The sequence below is a fragment of the Balaenoptera ricei genome, chromosome 7, assembly GCF_028023285.1.
Source record: "Balaenoptera ricei isolate mBalRic1 chromosome 7, mBalRic1.hap2, whole genome shotgun sequence".
Taxonomy (NCBI): Eukaryota; Metazoa; Chordata; class Mammalia; order Artiodactyla; family Balaenopteridae; genus Balaenoptera; species Balaenoptera ricei.
Window position 1 is genome coordinate 42423319 of NC_082645.1, and position 18843 is coordinate 42442161.

Consider the following 18843-nt stretch of genomic DNA (forward strand, 5'->3'; position numbering starts at 1 on the left):
GTGAAAGCACACCCCCAACTTTCAGCCGCTGAATCCACTCCTTCCCTCTTGCACCACTTCCACCTGCTTTTTCAAGCTCATTTTACCAAAGAAGGAGCTCCCAGTAATGAATCAAATACAGGGTTACTGCCATCAACACTTGATGCGGCAGGTGGATTGTAGGTTTGTAACAACTGGATGACTCTGAGTTGGTGGTGGGTCAGCTGACTCACTCTCATCAGCACGAGGGCTCCCTGAAGCAGAAGTCACCATGGAAACAATCTCTCTCCCAACATTTACTCTTTGAATGTTTTCATCACGTTGATCTTTACTGAACAGTTTGACCCTAATTTGCAAAGCAGTTTCAAAGTCCTTGGAGCAGTGAGATACGTTTAGCAACTAGGAAAGGAATAAGGTGGCTTCAGTCTAAACCGACTGGTGTTTGAGAAGACTCAGCCAGTTGAAGTCATGTAGAAACCTTTCCCCCACAAGAACACTTATTAGTGGATTTCAGATGGGTTTTTGCATATTTTATTCATTCATAAAATGTTTACTCGGTACCTATTCTGTGCTAGGCATTGTGGTATACTGTGGCAAAGAAAACAGGCTTCATCCCTATGCTCAAGAAGCATCCAGTCTCGGGGGAGAGACAAGTATTAAAATCCATAATATCCTACATCACACCGGGACTTTAATTCAGAACAACAGAGACTGAGCCAGTGAATGTTCAGAGCTGCAGCTTAAAGTTCTGGATTTAGAAGGAGGCCCAGAGAGATATGTGAAAGTTAAACTTATGAGGGAGAGAAAATTATAAGTCAAAGAATTCTATCTGCAGAGGGAAGAGAATAAAACAGACAAAGAGGGGCAAAGACACAACGGAAGAGACGATAGAGCCCATGAGAGAATAGGAAAACAGCTAGTTCCTACAGTGTCAGTCAACATACATCCTTACAATAAATCCTCTTTCCACTAAAGCAAATCAAGGGAGTGTCTGTCTCCTGCAATTAAAAGCTCCCTCCCCCCATTAATCTGAGCCGTCAACAGTTACAAACATAGACTCTGAGAAATGTCCCTAATGCTCTGATACACACATTGCATCCTCTGATAGCATTGCAGTGCTAACTTGAGTGGAACAAGAACAGCCCCATTCCAAAGGGCGTGCACAGACTCAGACAGATGACACAGGAAGAAGAAAGAGGAAACCGCATGGCACTGGAACAAGGGACCACTCTGTCACCCACTCCAGGCTAAAATCGTCCACAAATTCTAGACTGTATTTGTTCTGGAGTCTGCTGTTTACATAGTGTTATTTATGTTAACTGTATAATTCAATTAGGTAGATCTCATTCTTTAATGTGGGATCTCAACAATGTGTAATCTCAACAAGTCATTTTCTTGCTTTCATAAGGTCCCAAGTTAATGAACCCTCCAGGGACACTTGGACTGAGGGTTCTAACTATTACAGCCAGGATTGCAAAGTCCAGAGAGGGCAAAACAAGGTAAGCAGCCCTCCTTGCAGAGTGTGATTTGAAAGAGATTTCTATCTCCCTGGCTGTTCCACATGTTACATGGTCAGGGATTCAGACACAATTAAACATATACTTAATTACAAGCAGTTTTAATAAAGTACTTCTCTTTGCCAATGGATACAATTTGTATATATCAGCACATGGCTGTTTGCTGAAGCCTCAATCATTTCTAGGAAACTAAGCTTTTGCACTGCTAAAAAGACAGCTATATGATAGAAGATGATCTGAAATTGCTTTTAGGCTTTCAAAATCACAGAGCAAAGCAAATTTCAGCCTCTGAATGAATACTGACATATGCAGCTTATTTCCAACTAAGAGGAATCTCACAGCCTGGATATCTGTAACAATTTTTCTTTTCAACTGTTTAGGAAATAACACAGCTGATTAGACCAGAGTGTTAGGAAATGAGGATAAGGGAGAAAAAAAAATTTTTTTTTAATTATACAAAGAGAAATTCAACGAAAAGCAGCCAAATGAATTATGCAAACCAGCTTCGGCAATTTTTCATAAATTTAAAAGTTTGGGCTTCCCTGGTGGTGCAGTGGTTAAGAATCTGACTGCCAATGCAGGGGACACGGGTTCGGGCCCTGGTCCGGGAAGATCACACATGCCGCGGAGCAATTGAGCCCCTTCGCCATAGCTACTGAGCCTGTGCTCTACAGCCTGTGAGCCACAACTACTGAGCCCGCGTGCCACAACTACTGAGCCCGTGCGCCACAACTACTGAAGCCCATGCACCACAACTACTGAAGCCTGCGTGCCTAGAGCCCGTGCTCTGCAACAGAGAAGCCACCACAATGAGAAGCCCGAGTGCTCCAACGAAGAGTAGACCCCGCTCACCACAACTAGAGAAAGCCCCGGCGCAGCAATGAAGACCCAACGCAGCCAAAAATAAATAAATAAAATAAATAAATTTATTTAAAAAAAAAATGTTCAAGCCTAGCTAGCTCCTTACTGTGTAATACATGGAGCCTCCAGCATGGGATATGGATGCAGAGAGCTATCTAATCAGGAGAAGAGGTTGTGGGTAATGGGACAGTCACGGGCAGTGAACAATTACCCACTCAGTGATACCATGCTCTTGGGACTGCCGGAGATAAGGGTAACACTGAGCTGTTTTCAAAGCACCGACAGACACAGCACACGCCTCTGACATTTTGTGATGGGATATTTTCTTCAGCTGAGGTGGGCAGAAATAATGTGGCTTCCAAAGTAAATAAGGAGTGAACAGAGGAGTCAAAACAAATCACCAGAAAACCAGGCAGAGTAGGTCCCTTTTCTGGACAACCTCTTTCAGAAAAATGAAAAACTAAAGCATTAGAAATAACAAGAGTGAAAAACATACCTCTAGCTTATCCAGTGGTCCAGAGAACAAAAATGACAGGGAAGAAAGGGAAAGATTGAAGCTGAATAAAATGGGAATGAAGAAAATTTGCAATAGTTTAAAAAAATTTTTTTTAAGTATTTAAAGATCTGTCTAGTTCATCATTCACAGAGTATCACAAACGTTCCTAAGGAAGGCACCTGAATTAGAGCAACCAACCATCCTGGTTTGCCGGGGACTGAGTGTTTCTGGGTACTTGGGACTATCAGTGCCAAAATCTGGAAAACTGGGGAGAAATGGAATGGTCAGTCACCCTAGTTTTTAGAAAAAATGGAGCACATTTCAGTTCCTACATTGACAACTGCAACAGGTTTCATTTATTTCTTTTACATTCTCTTGGGAGGGAAGATATAGAGAGAGTGGGCACATCTTTCTTTATGACTGTGAAATATATACTTTCTAGCAAAGAGGGAGAATCTCATTAAAGCAAACATAATTTCTTATATGTTTTATCTAGGAGTTGTTATTAAACATTTTTAAATAAAAAGTTTATAAAACTTAGAAATTAGTTTTGCAGTTTAATCTTAACTTTTTTAGAAAGTTGGTGCATTACTGAATATTAGCTAGCCAGGGGATTAAATATATACAAACTCTCCCATGGTATATGCATTGCTTTACATTTATTTGTTGTGCAGAGATAAAACCTCACATGGGGCATCTTTCCTATTTCTAAGTGGAAAAACGAAATAATAGGGGTGAGCATACTTTTACTTCTTTGTTATTGGAATATAGAGATCCTGAATCTGCCACCATTAAAAAAAAAAAAAAAAAAGACTGGCAAGTACTATTCAGTGAAATAATATGGCTGAATGGCAAATATGCAATGCTAATTATAAAATAACCAACCAATGTTTCTTTCATATCAAAATTGTATTCTTTATATTATTAAAGCTTTTGAATTCCTGAGTACTCAACTCACTGGTCAACTAGTGATAGGAAACTCTAAGTTAAAGGGATTTTGAAAGATTTAGGACATCTCATGGGGATAAAGGAAAGCCTACCAATATCATGGGGCTCTAGCAGTTAGTTTCAGGCACAGTTTCCACTTTAATGAGCCAAAAGGGAAAGACAATCAGAATTCCTGCCACTGATAAGTGGGGAAAACATGAAGGCAAAGAATACAGTGACTTTGATCCCTTCTAGTTCCTCTCTTTTAATGATCCGTGACATTCATTCTGAACCCAACCACATTTTCCTCACCACACCCATCTATCCGGTCCGTTCTTTTTTTTTTTTAAGATGGTCCTGCTTTTTATTTATTTATTTATTTGGTCGCACTGTGTGGCTTGTGGGATCTTAGTTCCCTGACCAGGGATTAAATCTGGGGCCATGGCAGTGAAAGCTCTGAGTCCTAACCACTGGACCACCAGGGAACTCCCATCCTGTCCACTCTTACTCTTCAAAGATTATAACAACATTTACCCATGCTACTGTCTGCAGAAAAGGCACCCAGTGTTTTTGTTAAGTCCATATTAATCCAATGCTTTAAATCATAGTATTGAAGTATCCCTAACTCCGTATATCTAAGTTGGGTGGCTGAAATTCCTGCAAGAGTAGTCGCCTTAGGACTGAGAGAAACTAGATCCCGTGTGGTCTTGTTTCATGAAGGAAACATCTGAAATCAATTATTCTCTTTTTTCAAAAGTAATGTTGTGAATTAAACTATGACCATCCAGAGGCTTTGTAATAATGAATGCACCAATGGGGATGGCGCTTCAGGTAGGTGAATTCACCCAATTCTAAATAATTTAAATAAAATTACTGGAAAAGGGCAGTGGAAAATTACTACCATGATAGCAATACTATTGTGATAGGATACTGAGCACCGTCACTCACTTCAGAGTTCCTGTGTTTAATAAATCTGAGTCCATTCAGCAATGGAAAATGAAGAGTGATAGAAGAGAATGACCATGGTTACTGTAATGTTAGAGGTTTGCAAGACTGTGGAGGAGACACTCCCCTCTAGCAGACAGAGCAATCAATGTCATTTTACAAGCACAGAAAAATTACAGAGCTCAAAGAACCAGGGTCAGCTTTTGGTAACACAAACCAGCTTGTAGCTAAGTAGGATTAAAGGATTACATTTCATTTATATATTCAATTGTCTGCCTATCTGCTTTTCTCACCATGCATTACGTAGCTCTTGTGACCATAGTACTGGGGCAATTTGAACTTTGCGCTTCTTAAAAGGTACTATTTTCAACTTCTCTGAAAAGGAAAAGGGCACCAATACCTGGTAGAAGCAAAATGAAATCCAACACTATAGAGTACAGAAGGCTATTCCAAATGCAAATTCAGGCTGGTCATATAAAAATACATATATGAAAAGGGCTTATGGGTTCTAGTCTCACAAACCCCTTTTCTGTCTGCATCCCAACTTTTCTTCTGTGAATCCAGAGCAGGCAATGAAGGAAAGTTCCTCCCTCTTCCAGAGTAGAATTATTCAGTAGCCCATCCTCCCAGCTCATCTTTCTGTCTGTGGCAGATTAAAAATGGCCACAAGTTCTTTGACACTCCCTGCATAGAGACGGAGGGTTTATGTCCCCTCTCCTTGAATCTGAGCAGCCTCTAGGTTCCCTTGACTAGCAGAAGGCTGTGGAAGGGATACTGAGCCAATATCCAAGCCCAGTATCTAAGTTAAAGGGAGTAGAATACTTGCTCTTGGAGCCCTGGGAGCTGCCATGTAAGAAGCTCATATTCCTGTTGGAAAGATCTCGTGCAAGAGCCCTGAGACCACGCGGAGAGGGAGAGGAGCTGGCTGAGCCCAGCCTTCCAACCATTCCTGCTAAGGGACCAGGTCAGCCACCAGGTGAGTACCACCAAGTGGTTATCATATGAAGTCACTAAGTTTTGGGATAGTTCGTTGCACAGAAATAGGTAACCAGAACCTTGTCCTAGAACAAGGATGGCAGCTTTGGTGGGCTGGCTACATTGGGCCTGCCTCCTGCTTCTATAAACACAATTTGACTGGAACACTTGTATTTGTTTACATACTGTGTGTGGCTGCTTTCCTCCTACCAAGGCAGAGTTGTGTAGTTTTGTGAAGAAGATCACATGGCCCACAGAGCCTAAAATATTTACTATATGGCTCTTTACTGAAAAAGTTTGCTGACCCCACTCTTAGAAGAAGCCTCACCCATGAAACCCATGATTCTCTCTACAGGAGAATGCATAATAGCCCGTCTGTTGCCATTCACTCTCTAAAGTCTTGCTAGATGAGGAGACAGAGATCTTACGCTGGCTTTGCCCAAGGTGCATGACATTTGGAAAGCCAGTTCACCTCTCTTGGTTTCAGTCCCCTCATTTGTAACATGATCAGTCTTTCCTTAGAACTGTGCCATGAAACACTAAAATGGTTCTATAGTCAAAATTCAGGGGAAGCACTGTACATGACCTATCCTAATGGAGAGATGAAATGCTCATTAGCACATTAAGGCTCTTGTTGTAAAGAAACCAGTCTACGTTTGTTTACTTAGGTGTTTTCTCAAACATTTTTGGTACCAAAGTGCTTTCCACCTGTTGACATTGCATATGCAACCTGTAGTGGGAAGAACATGCTCCAGGAAATACTACACAGGGTGCTTTTCAAGTTCCCTTTTTGCCTCAATAGTCCCTGAGTTCATTTTTCTGGCTACAGAGAGTCAACTTTTTTCAGTACTCTTTTAGACTTCCCTTTCTAAAGACTGCCGCCTTTAATTTCTTAGCAATGTGAGATTCCACCAGTGTAATTTGCTGACTTTTCAGATTGGAGACGCAGTGGCCAATTTAGCAAGTTGCAAATTCTCCTAGAGGAACTAAAATGACACAGTGATCACCCGTCTTTGGATGAAAATGATAATTATGGTCTTGAAGTAGGGTAGGGACAAATGCAGATATATTTTGAGACTACTACTGGTTTTTATAATCCGAAGATTCTTTTCGTGAATGCCAAAATAGAGTGTACAATTCCTTCTTAGCATTACAAATGCTATTCAAATAATATTAAATGAACATGTTTAATAATGTAAAGAGTGTTTAGAAAATATTAAATTCAAGGTAACCTTGCTTATCCAGACTGCTTGTTTAGAATTCCAGGTTATCGAACCAATTATATAAAACAAGGAAGTGTTTATCCTGCTGAAATAATGACAGGGTAAAGCTGCCTTCGCAGTGCATGAGGCTGTTGGAGATTCCTGACACGAGGACACATCCTAAGGCAGCTCACAGTATTATGTGCATTTAAGTGCAGGTATCTTTTCTTGGTTCCAGTTATTTCAGATGAAACATGTACTGTATACATACTCAACTATCAACTGTCTCAGCAGCTAAAATACATCAATTTTAATAAGACACAAGTTATTTTCTCTAGTAATTATTAGGAATAAACGTTAATAAACTCATTCTCATAAAAAGATCAAATTAAAAAGGAACAAGTTCAATTCACCTGAAATGCATCTCAAGGAATCACTTACTGAGACTTCTTATAACATTATTAACCAAAACTTGTGTAGATATTCATCTAAACCAGTGGTTCTCAACCAGGAGTGATGTTTTTCCCTAAGGGGCATTTGACAATGTCTAAAGATATTTTCGGTTGCCACAACTTGGGGTTTGTTACTGGCCAGAGATGCTGCTAAAATCCTACAATGTACACGACAGGTCCCTATAATAAAAAATTATCCAACCCACAATGTCAATTGTGGAGAAACCCTGATCTAAATTTCTCTTTTAATCTAAAAAAGATTTATAAAGTAGTATCTGTAAGGATATTTATGACCTAACAAATTGTTTGCCAAGAGTTGACTCAACCAATGGAACCTTTTTAGACTATCTGCTCCTTGAAGGCAGGAACGTGCCTTTGTCTCTCTAGCACCTAGCAAGGCAACAGGCCTAAAGCTTAAATAATGTTTGCTGAGTGTATTTTAGTTCTCGCCAAGAGGGTTGGTTGCAGGTGAGCTACACAGAATTGAAATGACTAAATATTTGAGCTTGTCTGGTTTAACCATATGGAGACATGGATACCACGTCTTCAGACATGCCCACATGTCATTCTGTGAAACATCTTAATCATGTTTTCAAACAATAAGCATATTACTTGACTTGATACATCTTCTGCTTATGTTTATACTCTCCTTTTCCCTGGGTTCTACAACCCTCATGATTTCAATAACATGTCTGTGCTGATCACTTCCAAAATCTAGATAGAATCAGAGTGTCAGAGTTGGGAAGGGATGTTAGCTACCATAGCCTTCAGCCTTCACCAGAGGAGATTCCTTCCACGACACCTGACATCAGGTCCTAGAGCCCACTCCACCCCCATCCCTGCCACCAACTGAACGCAATTAGAGACAAGCTCTCTACTTAGAAAGCCGTCCCATTCCTTTCAGCATTTGCATTTGAGCAGATGTGTGAAATGCCTTCCTCCTGTTGGGTGAGTCTGATCGCTGTGTCAAATGAAATTACACAGGCCTAACTGCCCTCAAGTCCCCCCAGATCTGCTCCCCATACTCCCACAGATCTTAGCGCCACGTCTGGGACCTCACAGAACCAGCGCTGCCCTCACAGTGTGGAGCTCTACATAAGTGAACTCAGACACGGCCAATGAGATCTGAGCTATGAATCAGTGTTTTTCCTTTTGTACCTTCCCTCTTCATTTTCTGCCATTTAAGCAGGTGGCAGGGTCTGTGCTTCCTTGTCTGGTGGGGGAGGGAGGTGTCTGTGGCAGGAAATCACCAGCTCTCCATTTCCCCTTCTGGATTTTGTGTCCCCAAAGCCTAAATTGGTTGGAAACATTTTGTGCTAACTGTCTCCGGAAACAAAAGAAGGTGAGGATGCTTTTAGATACAACAAAAGCAGAGAGTTCCTTTAATAGTAACAAGAGGGGGAAAAAAAGGAAGATATCGCCACTCCCTCAGACAGAGAAGAGAAGGGAGCTCTCTTGCCAATGTCCCAGAGAGGAGGGGCTATGTGTCTCCCAGCCTTGCCAAAGACCCCCTGTTCCTGATAAGGTCTGATGCAGCACAGCCTCCATCCTTAAGGACCACGTGGATTTGGTCAATGAATAGGTTGTCTGCATTGGAACTCTCCCCCTCACTCCCTCAACTTCCCGCCAGCCCCACCCTTTGTCTTTGTTCTGCCCTGGATTAGGGTAAAGGCAGCTGCAAGCGTGGCTAAACATCCTGCCTGCTCAGTGGGCTAAGGGGTCAAAGTAGAAAATGAGCTATTTCTTGCACATTGAAGTTGGGGGTCTACACTACACACCTATGTGTACTAGTGGAGCAGTATGGTGGACAGAGATTGGCTGGAGTCAGACAAAGGGGTTGAATCTTGGGGACCACTTATTTTTTTTTAATTTTTATATTGGAGCACAGTTGATTAACAATTAATTGTGACCTCCAACAAATTTCTTAGTGGGGACTTAGCTTTCTCCTGTAGGAAGTAAGGATAGTATTATCTACTGCGGCGGTCATAGAGGTGCATGCCAAGATTTCCCCTGGAGTGAGGACTTGTTGTGCTGAGTGCAGTCAGCAGACAGCCTTGGGCTGCTGCGCCTTCAGGATCCACTGGGGTACTCAAGCAAGGACCTGCTCTCCCCAGGCTGCTCCCAGCCACCGCCTGAGCACAGCTCGTGGACTAGAGCCTGAACGTTTCTGCCCAACGTGAGGCTCCTCTAGTGCTCTGGGGAGCCCCCAGCTCCGAGTGGCAGATTTTCTCAAGGCTCCATCACAGTCTGAGGCTCCTCCTACCCACTTTTTCCTTCCCCTTTTCCTTTCACACAGTCAGAACTCCATCAGGTCTGAAGGCTGTCCCTGCCAGTTCTGTCCCTGTTCCCTTTCTCCTCTCATAGGCATTTTCCCTAATAAATCTGTACTTCGAATTCCACTTACGTGTCTGCTTCCCAGAAGACCCAAACTGATGTAACTACCCCTAGAAAACTGTTCTAAAAACTGGAAGTAATAGCATAGTTCCTGTCTTTTGGTAGCTGCTAAAAAAAGGTTAGCTTCCTTCAACTGGGACGCATTAGAGTCAGGGACTGGGTAATACATTCTCCTATATTCGCTCAGTGCTTTAATCATACATTCCATTGTGCAAGTGGACTTCAATAGTCAGCAATGTGTCTGTCTAACTACAGTTAGACTTAACATAGGACTCCAGACTCCAGGCTATCCAAATTATCTGCAGGCAGATAACCAGGAGTGTGAGTGTGTGTGTGTGTGTGTGTGTGTGTGTGTGTGTGTGTGTGTGTGAATAGGTGGGTTCGACTGGGGAGAAAATTGGCTTCGGAGCCAGACAGATCTAAATCTAATCCTAATTTGCTGTGTGACCTTAAGGAAATCCCTTAACCTCTCTGTCTTCAGTCACCTCAACTATATAACGGGGATAATACTGCCCTACCTTACTAAGTAACTGTGAAGGTTAGAGATAGTAACTGTGAGGGTTAGAGATAATCTATATAAAGCACCTAGCACAGTGTCTGGCCCATTGTAAGCATCTAATAAGAGAACGCATTGCCTGTATATCCTTATTTTTACCCTGTACTCTTATTGTCTGTACATCCTTTCATTCATTTGATATTTATCGTGGGCCTAGTATGATAGGAACTTGAGACACAACAGTGAACCAGACAGGCACAGATCCTTGCAGAGCCTGACAGGCAGGCATGGCACAGCGCAAAGTACATCCAGTAATTATAACAGAAACACTTAGATGGTGCTTGTTATGTGCTAGGTACTATTCTAAGAGCTCTACTACACGTTCACTCATTGAGATTTTACACCAAACTAACGAGGTAGGTATTTGCTCAAGATTACGTAACTAGGGATGCAATCCTTAGTGTAGATTAGTATGGATTTGAACCCAGGCAGTCTGGATCCAGAGTCTGTACTTTTAAGAGCTACGCTGTGTTGCTTCTCTAAACATTTGAATTGAATTTTATGATTCCACAGAGCATGAATGATCCTTACATAAGCATATAACAAAATCTAGTGAATTAAATCAGTAGGAAAAACAGTTATTTCCTTCAGAGAAACACAGGCACAGAAATAGTAAGTCAGCCGAGCAGGTGTAGACATTGGTGACCCACATGGTAGCAGTTACCACCCCTACCCTCCACCTCCTCGCCATTTGCTCGGCTTCGAACTCAGCAGCTGTTTTCTGGCGATGGCATTAGAAGAAAAGTTGCTATAATATGGTTTTTCATCTTACTTAACCCTGACCTTTTCATCTGCTATAACCACAGGGCTCTTCTAGTTCTAATAAATTCTAAATTTTCAATGTCATAAGCTATTATGCCTCTAGGAACTTTCTGGCAGAAAAGTTAAAGGAGTCAAATCAGTATGTTTTATTTGTTGTTTTCTTTTCATAAAAGTGTCCACATGACTGCATTAAGTAGTTTGCTGACTGTTTGCAAGGCAATCAAGGTGGCAGTAAGGACATCAGACCTTGGACGCCAAGTTCATTTCTTATTACGTGACAGATACCACCCAGCTCTGGATGCCTGGGTAAGCCAACATGACAGCAGCAGTTTGTTCCAAGAAATCCTTTAGATATATGACAACATACCATCATCATGACCGTTCTAGAATACAAATGAGAATGCTAATATGATAAAAACAAAACCCACCAACCTCTCCTAACTAGTCAAGAATGATTAAGACAAAAAAAATGATTGTACTTACAGGGGGACATTGTGCAAGTTTATCAGCTGCCACCAGTTGAACATTTAAGTGTTTACTTTGGGACTTTCCTCTAGATTTAATCAACCGCTGTAAAACCTAATAGAAGAAGACATGAATCTGAGATACTGTCAATGAGCTGAAAGAAAACCAAATAAATCCAGACCTTTTTTCATAGTCTATTTAGCCCGAGTATTAATAGGGAGGAAATACAATATGACAAGTCATATATATATATATATATAAACTCTGTAATGACATTAGCCACTTACACTGGCTTTCAGTTATAGTGGATTTGACATGTTCATCCTATTCTCCCTCCATGTGAGGTCTTGGTGGGATCTGGAGTTCCCACCCTAGATTTTACCCAGAGATTTCAAAGAGAGCCCTGCAAAAGTGGAGGCACTGATCTGTACCAGGTCATTTATGTCCAAATTTAGTTCAGTAATATTTTGGTTCACTATCTCAATGTCAGATAAATATCAGAGTTACATATATTTGACTCTTTGTGTCACTGATAATTAAGGCATTCCAGTCTAATCTTACATTAACAGGACAATGATCGAAATCTAGGCAGAACATTTGTACTGGTGTATTGCTACATATAAACCAGGGATATACCTATGTCTTTTGGGCACTGCTGTAACTGCATTCTTCCATATACTCATCTTTCCCTTAATATTTTTTTTAGCTGAAATAAGACCCTTCCCCCCAACTACTACTAATCTATGAGACTCAATGATATCTCAGCACATATATCCACAGGAGTCCCCGTTCCTGCACTTAAGGACCCCACGGTGACTGGGGCGAGAGGGGTTGAAATCTATTCCACTGCAGTGAAGGGTGCTTGAATCCCCTTCAGTTCTGGGTCAAAGAGACTCCAAGTGCTCAAGGCATTTTCAATCCATTTTAATGATTCCCCAAAGGTCCTGGTTTGGTCAGGATTCCCAAGCTCATCCTGCACAGAACCAGTGCCTGTAGAGATGGAAGGCTGAGGAGCTCAGAAGCATTGGGAAGGGCACATTCTCCACCTGTGAGAGGAGACCCCTGTTCTGGTTGGAAGTTGAATTGGCATTTAAGCAAGAAAATGCACTCCTAGGGCCACTGAAAAGAAACTGATTGTTAAGGTAGTACCTCCCAAGGGTATCCATTTCATATTAACTTTTTAGTACATCATCACTTTTTAAAATTTAATTAATTTTTTATTGGCCATGCCACGTGGCATGAGGGATTTTAGTTCCCCGACCAGTGATTGAACCCATGCCCCCTGCAGTGGAAGTACGGAGTCCTAACCACTGGACCGCCAGGGAATTCCCCATCATCACTTTTTTTTTCTTTCAAATTTTGATATTTATTTTTAAAAGCAATCTCATTGTACTTTTAGTTTTTTAAAATGTGTAATCTATTTTTTTAAATTTATTTATTTATTTTTAATTTTTATTGGAGTATAGTTGATTTACAATGTTCTGTTAGTTTCAGGTGTACAGCAAAGTGAATCGGTTATACATATACATATATCCACTCTTTTTTGGATTCTTTTCCCATATAGGCCATTACACAGTATTGAGTAGAGTTCCCTATGCTATACAGTAGGTCCTTACTAATTATCTATTTTATATATAGTAGTGCGTATCTGTCAATCCCAATCTTCCAATTTATCCCTCCCCCCACTACCACCCTGGCCCATCATCACTTTTTAAAATTAAAGAACACCCAAGTCAAAAGGGACCACTTTGAGGCTGTCTCACTTTTTTTTTAATCTCCCCCATTGGCATAAAGATACATGGCAGATATGCCATTGTGCTCAACCACAGAATAACTATACTCCTTGAAGAACCCAACCTAAGCACAAATGTAAGGGTCTATAAAGTTTCCATGAGAGATTTTATACAGTGATGTTTGACTTATATGATAAATATATATGTACTTCTTTTTTTTTTAACATCTTTATTGGAGTATAATTGCTTTACATATATATGTACTTCTTGAACTATGTACTTTCTCAACTTGGGAGAGAATATAGGTGATACAAGAATCAATATTACCTAAGAGATTTACCAAGATAGAACCTAAAGTCTCTGAAAAGCCAGACTTTACTTTTCCTCACCTTAGTTCTTTTTGTTTTTATTATACTCTTGCATAACTGCCCAATTTGGGAACCACAATAGACAGTGAGCTTCTTGAAGGAATAAACTATTCTTTATGTGCTATCTCGAAATTTCTAGACCTGTACAGAACAGGTGAATTAAAAACTGCTCATTAAAAGGGTCTCAACAAGACATTCTCCTTGCCCACTAACAAAAATGCACAGAGCAAAAAATATTTCAGAAGAAACAAGCTTCTAACCCTTAAGACAGAAATGAGCTGATTACCTTTGGAGATGAGACTTTTACATGAACAATAATTGGTGCTAAGGAGGTCTTTATAAGTTGTGCTGGGTGATTGATGGTGTCTGCATCAAGAACAACCAGTTGCAAAGATCTTGCCAACTCAAAGATTCTTTCAATTTCACTTTGTACTTCCGCTAAAAGGAGAAATAACAAATAACAGGTCATGGTATTTTTATTAATTAGTTCCTATATTTAAAAAATAGTACCTCTTTCAGATGTTAGCCTACATTGCAAAACAGAACATTTTGAATTTTCATAGTCCTATCTAACTTAAGATCTTTTCTAAAGAGAGATGGGTTGAGTTTTACATAAAACCAAACAGTTGGTGGAAAAAATTGAGAAGGCTCTCTTGATTTGCTTCTTATGCTCACCCTAAGGTTTAGCTATTTACATAGCTATGTTGGTTTTGATTGCGGTTTTGTTCTAAAGAATTTTTATTTTAGCTATAGAAGCTGCAACTACATTTTAGGAAGCAATAGAAATACATGTGCAGAGCAACATCACATGGAAAGCAAATTACGCTGAAATATGTCTACCAATCAACAACTTGCATATTACTATTTTATGGATATGTTTTTTAACATCTCACAACTCATCTATTTGGACTGATATGCACATTTTTGTATCCCTGTTAAATGTTCTGGATCTACTCTTACAACTAGCATATTGCTAAGTCTTCATTCAAGTGTTAGGGCCAGTGGACTTGTTCTAAGGCATAATTATCTTCAGTATTAAAATAAAAAACCAAAAAACAACCTAAGATCAATTATATTAAAGTGCCACAATGCATTTAGATGCAAATCTACTTGGCTTGCTGTAATATCCAACTGACCTGAATCTGTGCACGAATCTGGTCAAATGAAAAATCTAGTTATTTTCAATGTCAAAAGCAATCCAGCTATTTTTTAAGCAAAAATTAAGCAGATTATCTATAAAAACATAATATGGCTTTCTGAAATATAAAAAGCTTTTTAATATATATTTTTATAAATCACCTGATTTATTGATCATGTCCACAGTCTGAATTAGTCTATTTAATTTTCAGAGAGACGATCTTGTTTTGCTTTTTGCTTATTTTCATTTTTGGCTATAGGCATGACCTACCAATGTTGTAATCTTATCCAAATTACACAGAGTAGACAAAGCTACCTAATTTAAATTATTTCAAAGATGGCCTAGGAAAAAGCTGATGTTGCTCTAAATATCCTCATTGAAAAGGGTTTGTACCAGAATCCCGTGATTTGTTTTGCTTATTCAGTATAAATTCAAGTTCATGTTACCCACCAAAAATTCTCCCTTCCATAACCAGACAGATTGACAGGGTGTGTGGGATCATGAATGCTCAAAACTATAATGTAACTCTATTTTCTAGGGCTTTGCATAATAGCATAAAATTCTTATTTCCCACAAAATCACTGATGTTTAATGCATGATCTGTATTAGAAGTATGAATTTAAAGAGTCATTAGAACCCAGTAGAGGCTGTTCAGTTCAACTTCTGACTCTCAACATGGTCTCTGATTTCCCTCCTATAATGGGTTGAATTGTATCGTCCCCAAATTCATATGTTGAAGTCTTAACCCCTCAGTACCTCAGAATGTAACCTTATTTTTGAGACAACGTCTTTACAGAGATCATCAAGTTAAAATGAAGTCATTGGGGTGGGCATTACTCCTATATGACTGGTGTCTTTATAAAAAGGGGAAATTTGGAGACAGGCACACACACAGGAGAACACCACGTGAAGATGGATGCAGAGATTGGGGTGATGCTTTTACAAGACAGGAATGCCAAAGATTGCCAGCAAACCACCAGGAACTAGCAGAGAGGCATGGAACACCTTCTTCCTCACATCCCTCAGAAGGAAACAACCCTGTGGGTAACCTCGATCTTAGACTTCTAGCCTCCAGAACTCTGAGACAGTAAATTTCTATTGTTAAGTAAAAAAAAAAAGGCAACATATCTATCATTTTTCATATTATCCAATACCAATAGCCTGAAAAGATTTCATGTTGCTCTGAAAGGTGACTAGCTTTCAATATATTAATGTAAAGAATCTGGACAATTTGGCTTATTTGCAAAATTCTGAAATACTTTCTACATTCATTAGTAACAACAACCTACTTGTCCCTTTTTTCTCATGTCAGAAACAGAAAGATTTTTTTAATGAGAGAAGTTTGGAAAATAAAGTTTATTTTTATTGTAGTAAGTTTCTTTTTTTTTCTTCTTTTTTCATTAAACTGCCACTGGTTTAAGGTAACTCCTGGCCAGGACTGTACTAGAACAAGGCTATCTTGCTTTAAACTTCAAATCTGAATACAATATTTTCTGAAGTAGCAAAAAGGCAGTGACGCAAAGTAGACTGCCCCGATACAAAGAACCCGTGAGGCACTCTGAGTCTCTGGGTAAATAATTCAGAGATACCTGGGCCTTATTTACTTTGCACCAGCCATGAGGCAAGTGTGGTGTTTTTTGGGAGTTTTTTTGGCCACGTCACGCAGCCTGAGGGATCTTAGTCCCTGGACCAGGGGTTGAACCCGAGCCTGGCAGTGAAAGCGCAGTGAAAGCACCAAGGGCAGGCACACCTACAGCTTAACCAAAACAAAACTTGGGCAATGGGTATCAACAGAGAGGTACTCGGGCAGAGCAGGCCAGGAGGCTGCAGAGGTCCACCCTATAAACTGGAGTGGGTCCAATATTTGGATAATATGTATATGGAATACAATAAATAACTTATACGTGTGAGAAAGACATATTTATCTACACAGCTCAGTTTTTTTAAAGAAAAACTTTAACCAAACACAACAATCTTGACTACCCAGGCTGATTCCAATCAAAGCTTTATCATGATCTTATTCCAGACAAATGAACTCTGAGACGTCATGGACCATGAACCTGGAGGGACCTCAGTGAACACTTCTATAACTTGACCACAACTGGTCTGGACCCACCTCCCCCCAGCATCTCTGTCACCTGCGACCTTTCTCGTATATCCAAAGGCTTAAACTACTTCAATGTCTCCCTGTGGCCCAAAGCAACATTTTCCAAGGCAGTACCCTGGATCACTAATCTCATGAGATAGCCTAGGCAAAGAAGGGGTTTTTTTTGCAAGGGAGATAATCACATGCTACAAGTTTCTCTTGCAATTTCAAATGTACATTACCCTCTTTATCTTAATGCCTCTAAGAAGTGTTGCAGTGAAGAAATCTGACAGCTATTTAATCCATAAGTTTCAAATTTATTTGACTGTGGAAAATATACTATTAGTATCCCTTAAAATCAACATTTTGTGGAATCTATTTTGGGGTCTCTTTAGCAAGGCATACTAGAGCCTTAACATACTGGCCTCAAACTGTTTTTTCAGTTTCTTCTGTTGCTCTCAAATCATGCCCCCTACTTCCTTTTTCTAAATATGCTCTGGACAAAACAACTTGTTTCTCAACCACACAGTGTTTATATGTCAATGCTTTTGTACATTCTTGACTGCCCTAAGAACCAGCTCAAAAAGAACTTCTGTGAAGTCTTCTCAGACACCTCTGACTCCCTACCCTTCTTTCTTTATACTTTTAGTGCTTTGCTCATAATTCCATTATCACACAGTATTTTAACCATCACTCCCTTTTTTCTGTTTGCCCGTGGCTAAGATACTTTGCCTTAGTTACGTCTGTACTTCCTAAGTCTGGTACAATGCATGGCAGTAACAAGTGTTCAAGAAACATTTGATGAAAGAATCTACACATGTGCATTAACAAGCAGACAAATGGGCATAAGTGGCTCACATAGTGGTTATTATAATAGGCTGCCATTAAATTATCTCCAATGTTTGTGGGAGTTATGACTTTACAGAGTAAAAAGGAAAACCAGTGAACTGATATCTACCTTGTTTGTTCCTCAATATTTACACCAACCCCACTGCACCCACTCCACTGGCTCTGACAACAGGTGACTACATAGGTGATATGGAATGACCTCACAGAATGCCCATTACACTCTAGGCTGGTGCAAGATGGTTGAAAAAGTCAGGCAACCTAGCTTATGTTTTTAAGTGTCCTTTAGCCTCTCATTATACATCAGAGGAAGGAATGGTTAAGAGTCAAAGGCACTGTGAGGAGTGGAAAGGAGGATGGAAGACAGGAGAACAGAGAACAGATGCTTATTTGAGAAACCTTCAATCTAATTTGGCATCCTTGTCACCCATGATATATTACTTTAGTCAGTTACCTAATCTGATTCATCATCATCAACTCTGCCATCATCATCCCTGAAGGTCAAAATACTGTGCCTTTAAGAGTGTTTCACTCTGTCTGTGGAAGGCTCTAAATACAGAACTAAAGAAGGAACCACCGATGTCTGGGATCCTGCTCTCACAAACGCTGACAACTGTCCCATTTGGTAGGTTCAGCATTCTTTCAAAAAGCAGCCGTCCAACAAACATTTATTGAGCAATTACCATGTGCCAATCCCAGGCCAGGAATACAGACGACACTCGTCTCTTTCCACCTGCACAGTTCTTGGCATAGCCTTCAATGGACACTTGATGGGATATTTGGGCATGCAATCTATCTTAGAAACCCTAATTTTAGAAAAAGTTTTCTATCACCTATAGAGCTCATTTAAGTAGCTTTTTAAAAAAATGTAGTGGCATAGAAAAACCCTGTCTTTCCTACTCTGCCCATGAGGAAGAGGGCAGTAAAGCAAGTTGCCCTCAGAATGTGAATGCAAAAGAGAGTTATAAGTGGACTACACCACTCTGGGCCACCATAGAAACCACAAACAGGCTTTTGAGATGAGTGATATGATTCTCCTGCAGCCTGGACCCACTTCTGTGGTTGGTGAATCCATCCTCCACAGCCTTGCTCCTGCATGGCTTGACGGAACTAATCACACATAGTGCTTTTTCTTCTCCAT

The 18843-nt window shown here is 40.2% G+C and overlaps 1 protein-coding gene across 2 annotated transcripts in view; it reads right to left on the reverse strand.

Moving 5' to 3' along the window:
• Positions 1-18843, reverse strand: part of CACNB4 (calcium voltage-gated channel auxiliary subunit beta 4) — a 250959-nt gene that overhangs the window by 5003 nt on the left and 227113 nt on the right. For both annotated transcript variants that reach the window (XM_059927866.1, XM_059927865.1), the window contains 2 exons: positions 13919-14070; positions 11550-11645 (listed from right to left, as the gene is read on the reverse strand). In XM_059927866.1, the coding sequence (XP_059783849.1) occupies positions 11550-11645; positions 13919-14070 (248 nt within the window). The remainder of the gene's footprint in view (positions 1-11549; positions 11646-13918; positions 14071-18843) is intronic.